General features: G+C 33.6%; 1 protein-coding gene across 2 annotated transcripts; it reads left to right on the top strand.

Annotated features, from left to right (window-relative positions):
* Positions 1 to 4,641: 4,641 nt before the first annotated feature.
* On the top strand, positions 4,642 to 23,454 carry LOC110996388 (pancreatic lipase-related protein 2). 2 transcript variants are annotated; one of them, XM_022264028.2, is made up of 10 exons: positions 4,664 to 4,746; positions 6,596 to 6,656; positions 6,975 to 6,998; positions 7,204 to 7,378; positions 16,805 to 16,901; positions 17,723 to 17,883; positions 18,448 to 18,570; positions 20,732 to 20,974; positions 21,588 to 21,768; positions 23,202 to 23,454. In XM_022264028.2, exons 2-10 carry the CDS (start codon positions 6,603 to 6,605, stop codon positions 23,347 to 23,349), a joined length of 1,206 nt encoding a protein of 401 aa, XP_022119720.1. In that variant the 5' UTR covers positions 4,664 to 4,746; positions 6,596 to 6,602; the 3' UTR covers positions 23,350 to 23,454. The 2 variants fall into 2 exon arrangements, with proteins under 2 accessions (XP_022119721.1, XP_022119720.1); XM_022264029.2 differs by lacking the exon at positions 6,596 to 6,656 and having other exon boundaries at positions 4,642 to 4,746.
* The last annotated feature ends 574 nt before the right edge of the window (positions 23,455 to 24,028 follow it).

Here is a 24,028-nt window from a genome sequence, read left to right as displayed (position 1 = left end):
AATTATCATGATTCATGTACACTTTTTACTTTTTGTTTTTTTTTATGTATCCTGTATCAGTTTAGTTTATTTTTTTGTTCCTGTTAAGAATTTTGTTTTCTTCTTATTGTATTTGTAATATGTATTTTTGCACTTCATGCCTACCTTATGTAATTTAATAAAAAAAATTCCTTTACTCACAGTGGTTGCATGGAAGAAATCGCTCGAAAGCGATAAGGCCGCCAGTTAATTATGTTTAAATTTTTTTAATGTAATGCAACGAAGTGGTAATAAATCAATAAAATTAATAATTAATGGAATATGATCAAATCAAAATATAATTTATTTATATAGGAAACACAGTGAACACTTATAACGCCAGAAAAAAAATATCCTTCGAAATTTACATTTACTTCCGTAGTAGTAGTAGGCGTAGAACGGACTAAGAACTGGCAACAAACTATCCGTCTGTATTTTTAATCGCCATGTCGTTTGTTTTGTTTGTAAGGAGCAATTGTATCTTACTCCTCATCAGATTAATGTAGTAAAACCCAAAAAAAAAACAATATTATATATTTTGGAAAAGAATAAATATAGGACTTAGTAGCCGTGAACTTTTATCTAATTTTCCGAAACTGAACTGATTTAGATTTAGTTTTAATAACAATTAGGTATTTAACTTACAACAACTGCTTGGTAAAGGATTTGTCTTGGAACAAACATACAATAATAGTTTAAGATAACGAAAAACAAATATAGCTAATGTAAAGGACACATGAATCACGATAAATTATGTTAGTGATACGATAAGCACCGGTAATGCTTGTAAAGTAGAGATTTAAAGAAAGAGAGACAAAGGAAAGCATAGCATAACAAATGTGACAGATTTATTGATTTTTTTTATTGAATGAGTCCATTTCATTATATTAGTTGTTTCTACTAAGTATTTGCGTGTTGTACTCACGAGTATGTAAGTGCGTGCTCCTATTTCACCATACCTCCTGCTGATAGAGGACAAATCTTTGTTTTTAAATTATTTTATGATTCTTTATTTCTCAAGATGTCCTATGGAACATGGTGTAATGGTTGCAGCTCCTTACAAACGTTGTGTAAAAGAAAAAAACTTGGCGATTAAAAAGATTGGCGGAGAGTTTATTGCCAGTTCTTCTCTTCCGTTCCACGCCCTTGATTCGGGAACTGGCTGTAAATGTTAAATTAGAAGCATTTAATGTGTATTTCTTTTTATTGACGTTCATACATTATGTTACCTATATGAATAAATTATTTTTGATTTGATTTGATTACTTTCTGATTCTATCCGTTAAATAAAGACAAATGTTTTCTTATTAAGATAAATATGACGCAACTTTGTGACTATGTACCCATTGGAGACTTGCGTATGGTGATGGGAAACATTCTGAGAATGGAGGAGGAGGAGGACCCAGCATGCCCTTTTGGGCAGCCCTTTAGTAGCGCCACAGACAGATAAGTAACAAATGTTTTGTTTATTGACATTGATCAATATTGACGAGATAATACTAATCTTGTATTGATTCTTTCAGTCGCGATAAAAATCTATTTTTTTTAATCGCTTTGTTTTGACACTTATCACTAAGATACACTTTTGGCATCGAGTCAAATAACGGTCGAAAGTACTTGAACCCGACAGAAGCGTCGATAATCCCTTGTTTTGATGCAGACATTTTTATTGATATCAAATGTTATTGAATACTTAAAATATTTGAATTATCTAGGTAACATTGTAAATGTTTAGAAAACGAAAAAAACGGCTTATGTAAAAAGTTGTCAATACTTTTATTGTTATCGATATAATCTCTGTTCCTCTCTATACATCGTCGCATTCGATGGAACCACTGAGAAAAGCAGTGGGCCCATTCTTCCTTAAGTGTCCCTTCTATGGCATGTTATCTTCGGTAGTGGACAACATTCTCTCGTTCTAAACATTTTTAGTGTTACCCATGTCATTTACAATACACGAAATGCAAGAAGCGCAGTGCATTTGTTGAGACAAATTAATACGTACAGATTTTTTTTAATTTTGACCCTTCGAGTTAAAAGGTAAATGATTTATTTAGGACTCCGGGGTATAGACAGAGTTCTGTGACTGTGCTCTGTAAGTTTCATTAGCGATTGATACTGCATTGTTGAGTTGTACAGAAACGATCAGACGGATGCGAAGCAAGGGAATTGAAAGAACTATTTCTACGTTACATACAAAGTCGGGATTGTATAAAGTCTATTGTATATTAGTACATATATCACTGAGATAGATATCATTTAAACTAGAGAGATGATAATTCTGTTTTTTTATTGCTATTTCGTGATAGTAAAAAGTACATTCTTGTATTGCTCAATATAATTGGGACAATAATTAAACAATATTTTTCCAGTTTTAGATAATAAATACATTAATTTACATATGCGTTTTAATTCAGTTTACGTAAAACCCAGTCGAACTCTCAGAACACGCTTTATTTATGTTGTAGTTTTTTCAGAGAAACAATGGAGATAATTGATTTTTAATAATTATCCTACTAGCAGCAGTAAAGCCTGTTTGTTGATCACTAACAAAATTCGATTACCTTTCCTTTCACATGTGTACAATTAATGTTACAATGAATGCAAAAAAACAAAAAATAAATTCTTCACCACTATATACATAGTAGAAACGAATCGAAGTCAAATTTACTAAAGTAATATTAATAAATTTTACTTGGATATAATTGCCGTTTATCTAAAGTGCTATATAAGTGTGCATCTAGGCTCTTTAAAATTTAAACGTAATGACTTATAACAGATATATTGCCATGAAGATTTGGATAGGCGTTATACATAATAATATTTTGTGGCAACAGTATATTGCGTGCATTAAAAACTCTACAATAGATGCAGTTTAAGCCTTCTTCTAAAATTGAAAATACATTTCGATAGCAAGCATTATTTTTCTTTTCTTAAAAGTTGGATTTCTGCACAATAAAAGCCTGGGTTCAGACGGTCAATAAACCTAGTCTAGCCTCAAGTTCTGTTACAAATGAATATTTTTTTTTAATAAAGTATATTTTATCAAAATGTAAACTGACTTTTATTAAATTCTCAGCAAAAAATAAATAAAAAAATAAAGTTTACGAAATAGCCACCTTTAACTTGAATACAGCCTTTAATCAGTTTGGCCACGAATCTATGGATTTACGCTCTGTTTTCAAAATTTCGCCTCTGCTTGTTCCAAAGACTCTATAAGAGAATTAATGTATGTATGTAGCCGTGTCGTTTAGAGCAGGCCATGCACTCTAAAACTGACCATAATATGAAATCTAAAGGCTTAAGATCTGGAATGAGGACCAGTCTTCATCTCTTATAAAGACCAAAAAATTGGTTCCAACATTTCTGACCACTTGAGTTGATTTTTTAGAAATTTGAGCGTACACATTTTGCTTATTGTAGTGTTCTTCAATCGTAAAAATTTTCTCATCGATAAAGTGGATACGTCTGTACTTTTCAACTGCGTATCGCACCTGGAGGCGTTTTGATCGATTCAGTCTCTTTAAATATTAGGGGCATGCCCTGTAGATCAACTATAAGCACCAATCTTCAGGTTTCGTATTATAATACGCGATAGAGACCTAGAGAATATTCGTTTCTCGCGATAAGTATAAATATATTATGATTCCCTTACCATTAGCATTTGTGACGTCACACATAAAACCTTGATACTTCTAAGAAATTAAAATCTCAGAAAACATTTGTGACCTTCTAAATACATTAATAATTTATCGATAGCAATCATCTCTAACTTAAACAAACAATGTTATTTGTTCTATTAACAATAGCATATGTTATCGAAATATCACTGCATATTTGCGTTCTGAAGGTAACTTTAGGTTAAATTAGTAATGCCCATTGCATATGAAAGTGCATACAAGAACGATTCACATCATTCGTAAAGGAATTATTTCTCCTAAATTATTGATATGGCAAAAAGTTTTGATATCAATTCAGATTGATTCAAGTTAACATTGGCTACTCCTATCCAAAATGTTTACAAGTTTAGGTTATTCGTAGCTGCATACCACCACATTACAAAATAAATTCTTCCCACTGGGAAGGTTTATATGTAGATTGGCTCAAATGTAGATTATTATATATAAAAATATATTTAGACTCAAAAGAGAGACAACCTCTCTCTCTTCCGTCTGAGCGTCGTGTCGAGCAACAAAACATCTGGACGGGACAGTGTGTTTCCACCGGCTTCTGTCCATTCCTATTTAATGACAGTACGTGGTTTGGGGACGTTCAGTCTTCCAGTTAATCGGTCCATGTGGTTGGTGGTCGTCTACCTAATGTTTTGTCTTCTGTGTTACCAATCACCATCAGCATCTCCAAGTTTTGATCGTCTCTGCGTCATGTACTGCTGAAACTTTGTAGTGTCGTAAAATATTTCAAAAGATTTATTAATAAATGTGGGGTTTTATTTTCATGAGAGCTTAATTGATTTTCAAGTACATTAAATTATAGTAATGTTACAAATGTTTACACGTAATCATTGAAATAACCTTTGATAAATACAAGAAGCGCCTGGAAGCTAGTTATGAATAAACATATATTCAAAGATTCGCGGAACCCTAAATACGATGTCTTGCGTATAATACCACAGTTTTTGCCAACAATTCCTCAGTGTGCGTGTTGTTCTCAATGTGCTTAGCTAGCAAGTAGAATTGTTTTTTTTACCATTGACAGTCGCACGTTATAGTAAGTAGTTTTTATATTTTAAAATTTTCTTTAATAAAAATCACATACGTCATTAATAATTTCAATAAAACAACCTAAATATTGTTTGATTACTTTGTAATGCGATTTATTTTCAGATAGAACATAAAATTGATACACAATTTTTAAATACTAATTAATTACAAGTTGTGACCGATTATACCGATATTCAATTCCACTGACCATGCATGCGTCTTAAAATAGTGATATGTGTGTAAATCCGGTATACTGTCCTTTTACAGCTTTGTATAAGTATAAATTCTCGAGAAAAACATGTGCTTCTCATTTACTTATAAAATATGTACTTATAAAACTGGTTTTGGATTTTGTCACAAAAATGATCCAACTATAAGTTTTGGACCTTCTCATTTGACCCAGGCATTATTATAGTAATAGTAGTATTAAAACATATTTGACATTTTACTTCGGATTTGTATGGTTTTGTTACTTTTTAGTACCTGTATTTACGATCTAATTTACCAAGAACATTACTTTCTTATACAGAGCTATAAACATCGTTATCAGAGGAAGAAGATACTTACATTTTGTGTTTGTTACTTTTATTAATCGAAAATTAGGGCACTCTTACACTTACTATGTAGGCCTAAATTGTATAATATTAAAAAATTATAAAAAAATACGTTTATTTTGGAACATAAGATCATCATGGTATCATTTATTCCACGTCATTAAATTCGAACCTGTTGGCATCCCTACTCATCGGCAAAGAAGACAGAGGGTGTTGGCCGAGATTATGACAGATTTTGCTACTATTTTGTTTGTTTTATTAATATGAACTGCTCTGGTGGGTTCTGAGGGTGTAGATATTTGCGAAAGTCTTAAGAAAATGAAAAACGGCTTAATGTAGAAAGTTGACAATACTTTTATTGTTTTTCAAAGTAATCTCCGTTCCTCTCTACACATCATCGTCTACACATTCGAAAAAAGTTTTCATTAGTAATGTTTCTAACTGGCCAGTTCTAAACATTTTCAGTGTTACCAACTTACAACTGAGAATGAAAACCAATAAATGAAATGAGGAGAGTTTAGATGGATTGTGATTGGTGTACAGTTCATCTGTTCTTCGTTTGACATGAAATGACAATCATATAAATCTTTTATGTTTTTTATCTGCTTGCTTAGGCAAAAGGCTTGTAATAGTATTAATTGAATACTAGGCAAATAGGTTACAACAAAAGTGTTAGCCTAGTGGTTTAAGTCTGCCTTTACGTGCGTGCGTTCTGAATTACGGCTGTGAACCATTGGACTAGTGCCCTTTTAACACTCGCTCGTAAGGTCATTGTGAAGTAATTGGGATGCCTAAAGCCTAAAAATGGAATGCTGTCTTAAATGGTTAGCTAAATCGAACCTGTGTAAGGCACAAAATGCACACTTTAAGAAAACAAAGATACAGAAATCTAAGGCTGTTATTGCATTGGTTCTTTAAAGAGCTGGGTATCATAGTCATAGTCGAGACTAAAGGCTAAGTACGTTTCCCATAATATGTCAGACTCAAAAGTTTTATAGAAGTCTCGACTCACGATGACATGATGTCTACTTATATAGATTGGTCTACTAGGCCTTAGAATATTCTAAAAATAAACTTTTTCATTAATTATATTAAGGTGTAAATAGTTTTGAATAGAGAACGGATATTTAATAAAAATAAAGTATTCAAAATAGATAGTATGATTTAGAAGAATTATTAAATAGTAGGTATTATTAATATTAATCATTTAGTATTTTTACCGCCTTAAACCGTAAATAGGTGAATTAGTTGTATATTATTTTATCGTTTTTGTTTAATTAAATGAAAATTTATTATTTTAAGTCATCCAATGGAACTGACTGAAGATGATGCGTATAATTGGTATAGATTTATCCAAGATGGTGTAAGTTGTGTGTGTCAATGTTTGCGATGCTTTATTCTATTGCGAATATTAATCCACTGAGTTTGAAGGCGGTGCACTTGTGTTTTGAGATTTTGTTTTATGGGACAAGGGCAAACGAGCAGCACTTAATATTAACTGTTTACCTTCGCACATGGACAACAACAACGGGAGGTTTGAGATGCGATGGCGGCCTTAAGTTTTTACTAATAATAATTTTTGCTACTCTACTCCACTATGAAGTAGCTGTCACATAATTTGGTGCTTGTAGTTTTAATTTCTAAGAATAATTATTGATATTTTGAAATATATACTTTACAGTTGCGCGACGGACTAAAAAACATGGTATGTATTAGATATTAGGTATTGAAATTCCTTATATACCTACCGAGCTAAGTATTTTTTTATATAATTTTATTTACGTATTTGAATAGTATATTTTTAATGGACGTCTTTAAGATATTTTTGCTGAATAAAATACTTCCAAATTTAGAGCACACGTTATAAATTTGTAGATTTTGATTTAAAATTCATTTCATTCAATTCATAGAAAACTTCATGGGACGCCCGAAGCGCGCTGTCACTAATCTTGACAGCTCTTTCCCTGTCTTCAGCGCAGCAGGGGAGTAATATAGTGGATTTGATAGGGCAGGGAATAGGAAGGGAGTTGTCGGCTGCTAAGCATCCAATTGAAGAATCGCTCGTATCGGTTGGCTCTTCACAATGTAAGAATTTACATATTTATTTTATTGAATATAGCCACGCAAAGTGGACCCGACTAACGCGTTACTTCAGAGCGATTTCAACTCTTAACTTAATTTTAATCAATTCGCCTTCGGCGACTCACATTACTGAAGTCGTAGGTTCGATCCCCGGCTCCTGCACATATAGAAAGTCCATTGGAGCGAATATTAAATACGCATGCTCATTGCGGTGACTGTAAATATCGTGAAGAAATTGCCTCGGAAAGACCCAAAAAGTCGACGGCGTGCGTCAGGCACAGAAGGCTAATACCTACTTGCCTATTAGTAGTAGGGATTCACGGGTTCTGCCTCACTCGCTGCCTCAGTCAACCTAACCCCCCGTGCCGGGGACTGCCTCACTCGCTGCCTCAGTCAACCTAACCCCCCGTGCCGGGGACTGCCTCACTCGCTGCCTCAGTCAACCTAACCCCCCGTGTGTTTCTGGCTCAGCGGCAGTCCCCGCCTACAAAAAAAAAAAAAAAAAAAAAAAACAAAAAAGTTTGGTCTCTTTCCCCACTAAACAGACCGTGCTGAGTCGATAGCACTCACTCCCGAAGCGATATTTCTCTCTGTTTCGAAGTTAGGTTTTGCTATACGTTGCAAATTAATCGATTTACTAATCACCTCATAATAAGAATGTAACGTCTCGTCCAAATCCTCATTTACTAATCACCGAGTCAGTTTCGTATCCATAATTAGCAAATTACCATTACGCATACGCATTTACCTGCAAATGCACCAGGACAGATGGGAAAAGGATTTACTGAACATTAAAAATATGATTTCCGTGTTTTATGTGTTTATTTGCATTATGTTACAATACAACTTTACTAGTGTCATGTCATTTCTTGGCGAGTCATACGAAAAATTTCTGAGGTAATCTTCCAAGCTGAAACCCCAGAACTTGTAGTACAAATATACTACACAATACTCCCCACAAAAGGCAGAATAGATGTCCTGAATGCTAGCTGTATTATAGCTCCATACCCGACAATTTCTTCTTAAAAAATCCGCTATTACTCTAATAGGCTTACGTCCAAATGAATCAAAATATTCTCCAACTTTTTCGTGGTTGATATGAATAGCTACCCAATGAGATCCTGGTTGTGAGTCAGGATCGAGATTGCATATAATAAATGTGGGTAAGTGTACGTGCATTGGTAGGCGATTCGAGGGGTACACGCTATACTGGATGCTGGGATGTATTTTATGGAGACTCATTTGCAGGTTTAATGTATTCATTTTTATTCCAACGCGTTTGACCTTCTACTCTTATATATTGCACTAAATACAATTCCAATTCCTATCAATCATCCACCTCAACTAACATCTCGTTGTATTGTCATCCCAATATATGTGATATCTTATATGCATTTATTTAGAAAAGTAGGGAAACTATTAATGAGAAACCATATTTTTATTTATTATATTTCATTCCGTTTATTATTCTCAATTTAATCATAAGTACATAAAAGTCATTTCTTAACTACTATAATCCACACATACATTTCTGTTCTTATCTATTTCTATAATGTTTGAAAACTCTGCATAAACTACACAGTTAATTGTTTCAGTCAATGCGTTCTCGAATCTTACTTCCATTCTCACACTACCATGACGAATGAGATTCCAGTGAATATTAGAGTTAGCTGATAAGTCGGGGGTTAAATCAAAGGCTAGTAAACAGTATCCATCTGAGTATTGCTCCCTCGATATCCCATTACCTTCGTTAAGAAAATGTATACCGGTACCTGAGTACAGTGTGTGGTATGCGCTGGCAAATACATCGTTTGGGAATGATGGTTGTAATGATTTTGATGGTATTTGTTGACCGTCTATATATAAACTAAAGGAGCAAATACCGAAGTTTTCAAAGTTGAATGGGTTTTTATTATAACTACCATTGAAGGCGGTATTATTAACAAAACCAATGATACATCTCTTAGGAACCTGTCCTAAAAATATATTGTCCAGTGTCTTACCCTGCACACCAGATGGTATGGTCAGGACTTTCACTTCGCCTCTTGTTATAGGATATTTAGCTGTAGTAGTGGCAAGAACCTTTTGATGGGCTATTAGTATTGATGGATTAATTTTTGCTCTGCGTATTATTAAAGTTGCATCTGTGATACAGACTTTGTATTCTAAAATTATTACTAAGGCGAAGGGTGTTAACAAATGTGTCACAAAAAATTAACGTTAGACAATTATAAGTCATGTTTATTTAATAAATTTAATATTCAATTTTGTAAAATATATCGATTTAAATCGTTAAAACATATAATTTTCACCCAAGAAATTAATAAAACATGTTTATCTTTTAATGATACCAAGCGACACATTCTACCAAATAATATAGATACGATACCACTGGGCCATTATAAACTCGTTAGCAATTCCAAGTAAAAAAAATAAAAGAAAAATGTGAACTAAATTATTAATAATATGTTTATGAAATTTAGTTGTAGATAATTTCATTACTCATTATTATTTATTTATGTGTTTTATAATATTTTGTAAGATAATGTTTTCATATTATTGTTTTATTTAGATATTACCTTATTTATATTTTAGAGTAACTTTAATGTATAAATAACATCTTTTAAAGAAAAATATTCAGTTTTATTTGGATACCCAAAGAAGAAAGAAGTATAAAAAAATGATTCATTTTATTCATCCTTTTGCTGCAATCATAGCAGGTCCAACAGGATGTGGAAAATCAAACTTTGTAGCACAATTCATTAAACATAGGGGTAGTGCATGGAATGAGTCTTTTTCTGAAATAACATGGTGTTATGATGAAATGCAGCCACTATATATATATACCTGTATATTATATACCTGGAGTGAATTATCATCAAGGGTTGCCTGATTTGCATATGTTCGATGGTAAAAATCCTCATTTAATAATAATAGATGATTTAATGAGAGAATCTGACGGTAGAGTTGTTGATATATTTACAAAAGGAAGTCACCATAGAAATTTAAGTGTTTTTTATATAACACAAAACTTATTTCATCAAGGAAGAGGACAACGTGACATTTCCCTTAATTCAAGTTACATCATTTATTTCAAAAATCCCCGTGATAAAACACAAATTAAATTTCTAGCCAGACAGGTTTCGCCTGAGAACACTAAATTTATCGAAGAATCATATGCAGATGCTACAAAAGTTGCTCACGGATATTTGATGATTGATTTAAAACAAAATACTGATGATACACACCGGATAAAATCAAACATTTTTGAAAACACTCACTATTGTACATTATATATCACCATGAAAGCATATAAATATCTTTGTAATCAACGATTTTGAGTCAGTTTTAAACTATGTATCATCGAGTAACAACACATAAAGATTTATTGTCAGCTCTACACACATTAAAACCAAGACATCGGAAGGTATTACTGAAAACCTGCAATAATCAAGAAATAAACTGTCTTTGTGAGTGTATTTATAACGTTTTGAAAGGAAAAGTACCATTGAAAGGAGCAGAGAAGTCTAAACTTAAAAACCTAAAAAATACCTTACGTAAGCTAGTAAGCAGAGGAAAAAGTTTTGAATATAGAAAAAATATATTAATTCAAAAAGGAGGTTCCTTTCTTCCAATAATATTAGGTACTGTTCTAAGTAGTCTTATAAGTTGTTTTACTAATAAACCACTATGAATACTAAAAAAATGCTGATTATTGAACACGATTTTGTTGATAAAATAACACATCAACAAAATGAAAATAAAGTTACACCACGAAGTCGATTAGACAGTGAAATGGAAAAAATAATGTCAAGCAAATTAGGAGATCGTGAGAAATGGGCCCTTTACCAACAAATTTTACAAAGATACCTTCATTTTTCTATGGTAGAACGTCAACCTCAAGAAATAATATTTACTGAAAAAACAGTAAATAATAAAACTTATGAAGATGGTAAAATTAATTTCACTGATAACGAAAATGAAAATGAAAATGAAAAAGTGGTAGGTGGTGAACAACCGTCGTTGGGTAAAGACGTCTCGTTTCAGTTGTCAACACAGGACATATTAAATTTGATTCCGAAAACTTATATAAAGAAAGGAGAATTATTGATGGAATCCATTCAAAACCATAGTGATAAATTACAATGGAATAAATATGGTACAGTGGTAATTAGTGGAAAAGAAATTCCTGGAAGTAATATTATTGATTTAGTAAATGATGCATTAAGACCCTCAAAGAAAGCAGATCCCATCGGTTGGGAAACATTCTCAAAATTTTTAAATGATATAAATATACCACTGACATACATTGGTAATCTCAAAAGACTTAAATATATTGGCAATCTTAAAAAACATCACACACTACCGATCCAAGAATCAAGCATCGATTACACTTCTCCGACTCAATCAAATCATAACAGTAAAATAAAAAACAAAATTGATTGGGATAAATGGACCCCATATTAAAGCTTCATCAAATATATTATGATATTTCACATCCTGCCGGTTACAGTAATGTGAATACATTAACAAAAGCGATGAATGGAAAACTTTCTAAAACAGATGTAGAGACGTGGTTGCAGTCTCAAGAAACATATACGTTACATAAGCCAGTTCGAAAAAGATTTCTGCGAAATAAGTACATTTTATCAAATTTTAATGAGTTGTGGCAAGCTGACTTGAGTGATTTAAGAACTTACGAACAGGATAATAATGGATATAAGTATATTTTATGTGTCATTGATGTTTTTAGCAAATATGCGTATGTTAGAGCAATAAAAAAGAAAGATTCTGTTACAATAAAACAGTGTTTTACTAGCATTTTTGATGAAGCTAAAACTGTTCCTAGACATATACAATCAGATAAAGGTACAGAATTTGTATCTAAAGATGTCCAAAGTTATTTAAAAAATAAAAATATAAATTATTATACTACAAATAATCCGGATATTAAAGCAAGTATAGTAGAAAGATTTCAGAGAACTTTAAAAATGAAAATGTGGCGTTATTTTACATATAAAAATACACATCGCTATATAGATATCTTACAAGATTTAGTTAGTTCATATAATCACAGTGTGCATTCTAGTATAAAAATGAGACCATGTGATGTTAATAACCAAAACATTATGAAAGTTTGGAGGAATCTATATTTTGATGGAATTTCATGTAACTCAAATTTGAAAAAGTTACCCAAGTTTAAAGTCGGTGACCATGTAAGAATTACTAAACAAAAACATACATTTCAAAAAGGTTATGAAAGTAATTGGAGTGATGAAATATTTATTATAACTTCAGTTATAGATCGCTCACCATGTGTTGTATACACTTTGATGGATTTGGAAAATGAATCTATAACAGGCACATTTTATGAGAAAGAATTACAAAAAGTTACATTTTCCCCCACTTCTGATTATAAAATTGATAAAATCTTAAGGTATCGTAACTCTGGACTCAGAAAAGAAGCATTAGTCAAGTGGAAAGGGTACCCAAACAAATTTAATTCTTGGGTATTATTATCTTCTATCAAAACTTTACAATGAAGGAAAGTTTTTATTTAACTTTACTCAGCAATAGTTCCACACAATATTTTCCGGGAAATATGACTTCAAATTTTTCTACAAAACTACCTAAGCCCATTACATTAGAAGGAGAATGGATGGTAGGTATAGTTGAGTTCCAATATCCCTCTACTATGTTCTCCGTGCAAGAACATGAAAATATTATGTACATAAGTAAAAAAACTACCATCAATAACGAAGAGACCACACTAATGTATAAGAACCATATACCGGCCACCAACTATGATAATATACAAAATATTCTTATAGCTTTAAATTCGAAAGAGAAAGTTAGTTTTCGCCAGGACACCGTGTCAAAGTTTGTCTCTGTTGCAGTAAAGGATCCATCAATAATTTCATTATCTCTATCACCTAATTTGAGTTTTCAACTTGGGTTTGAGCCAGATACCAATCTAGTAAATCAAAATATCAGTAAACGCCCTGCTAATCTACATTTAGGGTTACCATCACAATTATTTGTGTATTGTGATATTATAGAACCACAAATTGTTGGTGATGTCATGACACCCCTGTTGAGAATTATACCCTTAGATCCTGCTAAATACATATATGGTTCAAATAAAATGCATATATTTTCACCACCACATTATTTACCTGTTATGAGAAGAGAATTTGATGTTATTGAGGTAGATATAAGAACAACCACGGGAAATGCGGTACCATTTCAATACGGTACATCGTGTGTGAAACTTCATTTTAAAAAAATATAATCTTTATATCTTTTTTGAAATGTATACACCTCAAGATACTATTATATGTCCTTATGAACATTATTATTCGCAACAAGCTGGATCTGGTATTAATGTAATCTACAAAGGAGCCTTACATCAACGTGGTCATGGTATCGGCAGTTTTCTTGGGGGGTTATTTCGAAGTGTGCTACCTTTACTCACTAGTGGTGCTAAGGTGATTGGAAAAGAAGCACTTAACAGTGGTATTGGGCTTTTGTCAGATGTTGTAGCTAGTCGCCCCATTAAAGAATCAATTAAAAATCGTTTGAAAAGTGCTAGTTCTAACCTTAAACACAAAGTTGATACCAAAATTGATGAACTTATGACTGGATCGGGTGTTAATAAAAGACGAAAATATAGAAATGAGCTCATTCGAGTTTCACCTCTTAAGAAGAAAGACGCTTTAAGGAAAACAAGGAACAAAAATATTAATATTTCCAAAGATATATTTTCAAACTAATTATAATGTCATTTATTCATAATCATTCATGTGAGTGTGTTAAATCTGAATTGGACCTATTTGCTCTTCCTTCCACACAAACAAGTATCGAATATGGGCACTGGATACACTACAAACCAATTTCTTCATTAAGCGATGATGGACCCATCGAATTCCAAGTACCTGGTACAGGAGACGACTACATAGACCTTTCGCATACACTACTCCATCTCAAGGCTCAAATTAAAAATCAAGACGGTTCTGTAGTTAATGCAGCTAATGTAGTGGCACCAGTCAATAATTGGTTACATTCTTTATTTAACCAATTGGATGTTTACCTAAACCAAAAACTTGTGTCACCCCCAAATAATACTTATGCATATCGTGCTTTCATAGAAACTCTATTAAATTATTCATCATCTGCCAAAAAATCACATTTGACATGTGGTTTATGGTACGAGGATACAGCTGGTAAAATGAATGAAACTAATGAGGCAAATAAGGGCTTTTACAAAAGACAACAACTTTCAAAGGATGGTAAGGATGTCGAAATGATTGGGCATTTACATGGGGATATATTCAATCAAGATAAATTCCTCATTAACGGGGTCGAATTATCTATAAAATTAGTGAGATCGAGAGAAACATTTAACCTCATGTCACAGAATGCAGATAATAAGTACAAAGTCTGTATCACAGATGCAACTTTAATAATACGCAGAGCAAAAATTAATCCATCAATACTAATAGCCCATCAAAAGGTTCTTGCCACTACTACAGCTAAATATCCTATAACAAGAGGCGAAGTGAAAGTCCTGACCATACCATCTGGTGTGCAGGGTAAGACACTGGACAATATATTTTTAGGACAGGTTCCTAAGAGATGTATCATTGGTTTTGTTAATAATACCGCCTTCAATGGTAGTTATAATAAAAACCCATTCAACTTTGAAAACTTCGGTATTTGCTCCTTTAGTTTATATATAGACGGTCAACAAATACCATCAAAATCATTACAACCATCATTCCCAAACGATGTATTTGCCAGCGCATACCACACACTGTACTCAGGTACCGGTATACATTTTCTTAACGAAGGTAATGGGATATCGAGGGAGCAATACTCAGATGGATACTGTTTACTAGCCTTTGATTTAACCCCCGACTTATCAGCTAACTCTAATATTCACTGGAATCTCATTCGTCATGGTAGTGTGAGAATGGAAGTAAGATTCGAGAACGCATTGACTGAAACAATTAACTGTGTAGTTTATGCAGAGTTTTCAAACATTATAGAAATAGATAAGAACAGAAATGTATGTGTGGATTATAGTAGTTAAGAAATGACTTTTATGTACTTATGATTAAATTGAGAATAATAAACGGAATGAAATATAATAAATAAAAATATGGTTTCTCATTAATAGTTTCCCTACTTTTCTAAATAAATGCATATAAGATATCACATATATTGGGATGACAATACAACGAGATGTTAGTTGAGGTGGATGATTGATAGGAATTGGAATTGTATTTAGTGCAATATATAAGAGTAGAAGGTCAAACGCGTTGGAATAAAAATGAATACATTAAACCTGCAAATGAGTCTCCATAAAATACATCCCAGCATCCAGTATAGCGTGTACCCCTCGAATCGCCTACCAATGCACGTACACTTACCCACATTTATTATATGCAATCTCGATCCTGACTCACAACCAGGATCTCATTGGGTAGCTATTCATATCAACCACGAAAAAGTTGGAGAATATTTTGATTCATTTGGACGTAAGCCTATTAGAGTAATAGCGGATTTTTTAAGAAGAAATTGTCGGGTATGGAGCTATAATACAGCTAGCATTCAGGACATCTATTCTGCCTTTTGTGGGGAGTATTGTGTAGTATATTTGTACTACAAGTTCTGGGGTTTCAGCTTGGAAGATTACCTCAGAAATTTTTCGTATGACTCGCCAAGAAATGACATGACACTAGTAAAGTTGTATTGTAACATAATGCAAATAAACACATAAAACACGGAAATCATATTTTTAATGTTCAGTAAATCCTTTTCCCATCTGTCCTGGTGCATTTGCAGGTAAATGCGTATGCGTAATGGTAATTTGCTAATTATGGATACGAAACTGACTCGGTGATTAGTAAATGAGGATTTGGACGAGACGTTACATTCTTATTATGAGGTGATTAGTAAATCGATTAATTTGCAACGTATAGCAAAACCTAACTTCGAAACAGAGAGAAATATCGCTTCGGGAGTGAGTGCTATCGACTCAGCACGGTCTGTTTAGTGGGGAAAGAGACCAAACTTTTTTCTTTTTTTTTTTTTTTTTTTTTTTAGGCGGGGACTGCCGCTGAGCCAGAAACACACGGGGGGTTAGGTTGACTGAGGCAGCGAGTGAGGCAGTCCCCGGCACGGGGGGTTAGGTTGACTGAGGCAGCGAGTGAGGCAGAACCCGGCACGGGGGGTTAGGTTGACTGAGGCAGCGAGTGAGGCAGAACCCGTGAATCCCTACTACTCCTATTTAAATAATGATAAGGCTTGTGACAGGAACATTTAAAGCATGTAGCGTGATGATTCAAGTGACCATAGGGTTACCACACCACCACAGGGAACTTACAAGTGTCTAAATTATTTATAACAATATTTATAATCTCACAGGTAAACATGTCAAGAGGCTGGTTGGAGTTTCGTATGAACAGTTGACAGGAGAAAAGGAACCTGACCTTGACAAACTAGCTCTGCTTTATAGTAGTCGGTAGGTTTTCCAGAAGTTATAAAAAAATAATATAAAATAAATTAAATAACCTTTATTTGAGTACACTATACCTACAATAAGTCCATGTCTTAGTTAAGTTTTACACTCGACCTCCGACGGTGTGAAGGCCTCCTCCAAATTCTTCCACTTGTCCCTATTCCTTGCGAAAAATTTTAAATTTTTTCCCTGCTGTGCCTTATATTTCATCTATCCAAGTTTTTGGAGGGCATCCTCTCCTTTTTTTCCCCACTGGGCCATTCCAAGTAAGGGTACTTTCGACCCATCTGCCATCACAAATGCGGCCATTTGGCCGGCCCATTTCCATTTTAGACTTAAATTCATATGTCCCTCAAGTTGGGCAGAGAGCATTCAGCGTAGAAAATCATCGGACCTGGGCAGATCTCTTAATTTCCTCGCGGCTGCTGATGATGATGGTTCATTGCCTGTCTGTTTTGGGCGGCTACGTCTCATTTAGCCTTGAGGATCCAGTTGAGGGCTTGCTTTGCAATGTTATTTAGATTTCGGCGTTTTATAGAATTGGCACCTCATTGCATAGCTCCCATAGCAGATGGGTGAAATTCTCTCGGGCCAAAACATACCAAGGATTTAGTTTTCTTCGTCAAGTTACCTTAGTTCAACTCCGAATAATTTCTAATTGATATACGATGTCACTTATAAACATTTTGTTTTGTCGAATATGTCGACGACGTGGTAGGCACAGCAGGCCAGGCTTAACTTGCCTGGAAAAGATATCGAGAAGTAAATGCAAACATCTGTCCTCCACTTACAGTCATGCGTCGTAACAGTTATTTTAATTTCAGATTTAGATCAGCGACAATAAATATAACGGATGCTGCTAGCTGGTTAGTGCAAAGTCGAGGTAACGAGCCTGACAAGCGACTGATTATCTTCTCCCATGGCTTCACCGACAAACCACAGGGTGACAACTTCTTAAACATCAGCAGGTCTTTCCTTCAGAGCCGTAAGTTTCCTTTTCCTTGGTTCTTCTTTCAAGCCTTATGATTTTTGCAACGTATTTGCTTCAGAGTGCCCATGGGTAGGCGGTGGCACTTAACATCAGGTAAGCGTATAAAACGCCTTGTCACCCAGGGGAAGGTGGAAGGCACTAGACCGCGTGGCAGGTCACCTACGTGTTGGACTGATCAGATTAAGTCTGCCGTAGGAGAATCACTGAATCAGTGCAGAAGGATGACCTCCAATAGGCAACGATGGCGGAACGTGAATGAAGCGCATCACATCTGCGTCTTCTATTACCACATAGACGACGTCTTCTATTAACAGATGTTTCTAAATGTCTATTTAGTGAACTAACAAACATTTTACTTAATTTGATACTATAATAATTTGTTCGTCTTTTTAACAATATGTATTTAAATCTAATTACTGTTTAATGGTTTGTATGTGATGTAAATTTAAATAGTTACCGCATTGGTATAATCTGTAAAGGTTATTTGTGAAATAAATAAAAAAACCTCATCTGCATATAAGACGACCGTACTGAATTTTAATATCCCCTTTTTTCTAGATGAAATCAGTGTTCTGGCGTTAGATGGAAGTCCATTAATTCGATGGCTGTATCTTCGATCGTCGACTTATGTCCGATTTATTGGCCAGAAGCTTGCTGAAGTTTTAGCAGCATTGGTTAAATGTAAGTACTGTAACCTCGCCGTTGATCTCAGCAACATTTAATATTAATAACAGATTATTATTAAGATATTTATTAATAACAGATGAAAATCAAGTATTTTTATTTTTAATAAATACAAACGTAAATAACTTGGTCTAATGAAAGGTTAAAAAATGCGGTGAGTTTCTTAATTTTTAGACAAAATCTACATTAGCTCAGGCTACATAATAAAATAAAAATAATTTCTAACAAAATCTTCTTTTGTTTAACCAACATATCGACTAAGACCAATTATTTCTAACTCTAACTAAAACTACATCAACGTAAATCTTAATATATATATAAATTACGTGTCACGTTGTTTGTCCGCTATGGACTCCTAAACTACCGAACCGATATCAATCAAATTTGCACACCGTGCACAGTCTAACTAAAGATAGAATAGCTTAGATCTTTAATTATGGTCGTAATTTTATTTTATTGCAAATACGGAATAATGTAATAACGTATAAAAAAATAAATAAAGATTAAATTCTATCAGATGGCGCTGTGTTGAAAGTATGTACCTACGTTTAACATAAGCTATAATACCTTTCACATAAAATCTTCTACCATTTCCCTTGAACAGTTTACTACAATGTAATATAACAAAAACCTTAACCACAGCAACCCTTGGCCGAGTCTGCTAGTATAATATATATTTTTTAAAGTAAAAAAGTACTTCTTAGTAGTACAAGCAGAAAGAACTTCAAGCTTAAACTATAAAATAAAGAAGCTTACAAAATGATAGATATAACAACATTATATCCAATAAAATCAAGTAAAGTAAAGACTTAATGACATTAATTGCAGAAAATAACAAGAAAACCGCATATTAATACAACATTGCTATTAAAAGCACGTCCCATTCCGGATGTGAAGATTTCAAACATGATCTAATAAAGGCGACTCTAGAGTTTTCTTTAATGTAGACTGCGACAGATGCGCAAACGCAAACCTTAACAACAAATATTTAAGGAGTGATGTAAATTTAACTTTTACTTTATTTAAGAAAAATTAGCAAACTTCAAAATGTATATTTACTATTTCGATGTTTCTTGAACGTTTGGATATTTATTAGATTTTTTAAACATCCGGTTCGAAGGACAAAAAGTTTGGTTACTTATAATACAATTTGAAATAACTATTATTATTCAATTTAGTTAAAAATAAACACGTCTACTCTCTTCATTCTGTTGCTCCTGTCTTGAAAACTCCTAAGTGATAGGTTGACTTGCTGCCTACACACCACGATATCCTTAGCTTCTCTTAGTGTTTAGGGATGTTGAGACTCATAATTCTCGTAATAGACTAACGGGTAGGCAATCGGCCCTTTTTCCTGCCTACACTCCTCCCTATTATTACCAACTTGTCAAGGCTATTTGGTTCTCTCTTGGCAATATGGCCAAAGTAGCAATGTACCCGTTTGTATATGATAGTCGACAGTCTTGTAGTATTTTTGAGTAGGTTGAAGATGGATTTATTGGTTTACCAACTTCAACAGAATTTAATAGATACGTAACGTTAACATTTACATTTCAAAAAATTTTTTTGATACACTTGGCCCATGAGTAGTTTACGAGTTCTATGCTTTATGCAAACATCAAGCTATTTTAATAGAAATCTTGGTTACCTTGATGATTTACTATGACGGAAGATGTTTTAATTAGTTTACTAGGATTGTAATAAATTACTTACATTGCATTAATTATAACGTAATAGTAATTATAAAATAACTACTTGTAATGACGTGGCTTTGATAAACTGTGGCGACAAAAGAAGGCATTTAAACCAAAGAGTTTTAGGTAAGAATAAATGTTTTCGGGTCTGTTCCAAATAACCTATTATTATTGGTAGGATAAACACTATTGTTGCGTTTCACGACTGTCAGATACCGCTATTCCTCATGAAACGCGAAGTTGCTTTTTCGGAACTTTTATCTTCCGAATATTTTTTAAATTACATAGCTATTTGGTACTTTGGTAGCCATACAAATTATATCTTTACTCCAAAGGAAACAAAGTCAAAGTTGGAAAAAAGTCTAAGATATTTGATATATGTATTATTTTCCGCCTGCTCTGTAGCCATGTTCTGAACTCAATAAATATTTCTTTAACTATCAATGTAAACATTTGTGTTCTAGATGGTCAAGATCCCTCTCTCATCCATTTAATCGGGCACAGCCTCGGTTCCCACATATCAGGCTTCGCTGGAAAGACCTTTGAAAAAATAACAGGGAAAAAGATCGGGCGGATATCCGGTTTGGATCCGGCTGGACCTTGCTTTAGCCACGTCGACCCGGAAGTCAGATTGAAAAGCACAGATGCTGATTTCGTTGACGTCATTCATACTGATTCTGGTGTGTTTGGGATAAAGGAACCATTAGGTATGTTTAGTATCCTCTTATCCGGTGCTTCGCTATCGCTATGTAGTCGTGGTAATGTGATGCCCTTCACGATGTTCCGCCATCGTTGCCTATTAGAGGTCATCTACGTAACATATCCACATATATAAATATATTAAAAGACCTTCATATACTCAAAGGGAAACCACATATTTTTGGGAAAAGCTCTTTAAAACGGATAACGAAAACTCAATTCTCTAAAGAACTTTATCTCTAATAGATTAGTAACTGACTTGAGTAGGCTTTTAGAGTAAAAAGTGCACCCTTTTAAAACTTGTGTTTACTATATACACAATTAAAATATTGTTCATGAGGCTGAAAAGTATGAAGGTCTATTTAAGAAAAGTAATCTTTTTAGATGGTGTTAAAAATCCAACCATAGACGGCACTACGTATATATTGTCTACGATTCCAATTGCAGTGCATTCATACTTTTGAATGTTTCAGTTTCTTTGTGATTTAGTCTAAAATTATGTAAAATGCTGTTCATACCAGAAATTTCATGGGAGTTCAGTCGAATCAAGAACATCTTTCGACTATATGGAAACCTTCCTTACAATCGACACACTAAATTATATTTTTTATTTTTTTTTAGGTCATGTAGACTTCTTCCCAAACCAAGGACTAACGCAACCAAACTGCGTACTCCAATCTTGCTCGCATTCTCGCTGTGTGCCCTTGTATGGAGAATCCATAATCAATCCTCAGGCATTTCCAGCTGTTAAATGTAAAGATTGGGAAGCGTTTAAGAAAGGGGAATGCGAAAAAGAAGTCGTGTAAGTAGACAAAAGTTTCACATATGGGTAGAGATAGTGTAAAATGAGTTGAAAATATATTATCAAAGTTCTGCTTTATATCGCTAATATTCCAATATGGCCGCTCAAATATTAATAAAAATAAAACAGTGATGACGGCCTCAGATTTCTGTAATTGTATCATGATGATTTGTCAATCTAATTAGCAAGTAGATCATCAGCCTCCTGCGTCTGACGGACGCTGTCAAATTTTGGATTCTAAAGCAAGTAAGCCGATTTATTCACGATGTTTTCATTCACCATTCAAGCCAATGTTAAATGTGCACATAGAAAAGTCCATTAGTGCATAGCCGAACCCTAACCTTCGACTTCCGGGATGAGACGCTGAATACATTGGGCCATCACTGAACTGCTCATATCTGATACTCTTGTAAAAGAATTTCCAATTAATAGGTTGTGTCGCCACCATAATGATATTACACATAGTTATGACATTTTTCATGGTTCGCTGGCCTCAGCTAAGAGTAGAATTAGGACTCAGTACCAATAATTTCTTTTCTTGTTTATAGTGTTTTAATTCTTTATAGCTATTATTTTTAGATTTTTGTTTGTTTTTTGTTTTGACACTTTATTGTATTCACCTAATTTCGCTGGTCGTGTCCACGTGTTCTAGGGACGGCACCGCTTTTTTTGTATTTTCGTATGTAAGTTGATGTTGACATGTGTTTGTCCTAATTTTGTGGTCCAATAATAAAAAAAAAAGAGCCAATCGACTATTAAAAAGACAATATTAGTTTCATTATTACTCTAATTAATTTACATATGGTATCGTGTTTTAAAGGGTGATAGATGGGTATAGCTTGCACAATTTTCTTTATCAGAAGTTACCTTAACCTCATTGCTGGTAACATGTCCTAGTTTAGCCTTACGAAATAAGCAAATCGATTTTTAACGTTTGCATTAAAATCACTGGCGCTACGACCTTTTTTAATCCTGAGCCTCAGATCTATCTATTTCATGATAATGTGACTAATTGGGAAGTAAGTGATTAGCCTACTGTGCCTGACACACGCCGTCGACTTAATGAATAAGGCAAACCGGTTTTCTTACGATGTTTTTCTTCACCGTTTGAGCGAATGTTAGACATAGAAAGAAATTCCGTTGGTGAACACCCGGGAATCGTACCTACACCCTTAGGGATGAGACTCGCACACTGAAGCCACTAGTCCAACACTACTCTGTTTGTTTGCATTCAAGAATTAAGAAGATACACGCTCAAAGAGTACAGACTAAACTTGTATAAATAAAACTGTTAGTGGCAACATTATCCAGTAAACCTTTAATAATTTTAACCAAACTAAAAACTTAAAAGAGCTAGAAAAATACTGGGTGTTCAAACTCCGTCATAATGTTCGGGCTACCACAAATATATAACATTTTTTATTTATTTACAGTTACATGGGTTATCCAGCAAAGCCTGGCACCAAAGGCCTTTATTTCCTTCGAACCAAAGGAGAATCCCCTTTCGGATTAGGAATGGAGGGAACGCGTTATGTCAACAATGAGGGCATTGTCAAGAATTTGGGCAATCTGTTTGGATGACATAAATACAACGCAATATGTATACGTAGACAATCGAATAAATAATAATTTATTAATATATAATTGAACTATATAACAAACAATAACTAACCTGGAAAATTATTACTTAAATGTATTATTAAATTCCCTTTAGGCAAGGTTCCGAAGATACTGGCAGCGTTCCCCTTTGAATAGATAGACTAATTCTTTGTCGACTACCCTTTTTGCTATTTATATGTAGACTACGTAAACAATATGTTTTGGTTAGATTATCCTTACCATATAACTAAACTACTAATTTATGTTTAATAAAAATATTGTCTGCGGCTCAACTCGTGCGACAGTTCATGTTACTGAGAACAAAAGTGAAGACATTTCATTTCTCTTCATTGCATTCACTTTTGATAGGTAAACTTATTTATTTATACACAACTATCTTAATAGAATCACCACAGTTTTGGTTACCTATAATGTATAATACTAATATTATATAAACAAACATGATTTTCCAAAATCGAATGTAGGACTATCTCGTTATAATACAATCAATATTTTAGCCATTCTATTTGTCCTTGAATATAAATATTGTCAATGATTGTTGTTCAGGCGCTAAACATTTTGCAGTTGTCCTGTTAATATAAATAAATCCAATAAATGTATAAATTGTTTCCTAACGTTATTTAATTCCGACTCCCACAAC

This window comes from Pieris rapae, chromosome 5, assembly GCF_905147795.1.
Source record: "Pieris rapae chromosome 5, ilPieRapa1.1, whole genome shotgun sequence".
NCBI lineage: Eukaryota > Metazoa > Arthropoda > Insecta > Lepidoptera > Pieridae > Pieris > Pieris rapae.
Note: the sequence above shows the minus strand (reverse complement) of the source record. Positions and strands in the feature narration are given on the sequence as shown.

Coding starts and splice junctions, on each gene's coding strand:
- LOC110996388 (XM_022264028.2), top strand. CDS start 6,603: ATGGAACTGACTGAAGATGATGCGTATAATTGGTATAGATTTATCCAA. Junction 16,902..17,722: donor GCTCTGCTTTATAGTAGTCG/GTAGGTTTTCCA, acceptor TTTTAATTTCAG/ATTTAGATCAGCGACAATAA. Junction 18,571..20,731: donor TTTAGCAGCATTGGTTAAAT/GTAAGTACTGTA, acceptor TTTGTGTTCTAG/ATGGTCAAGATCCCTCTCTC.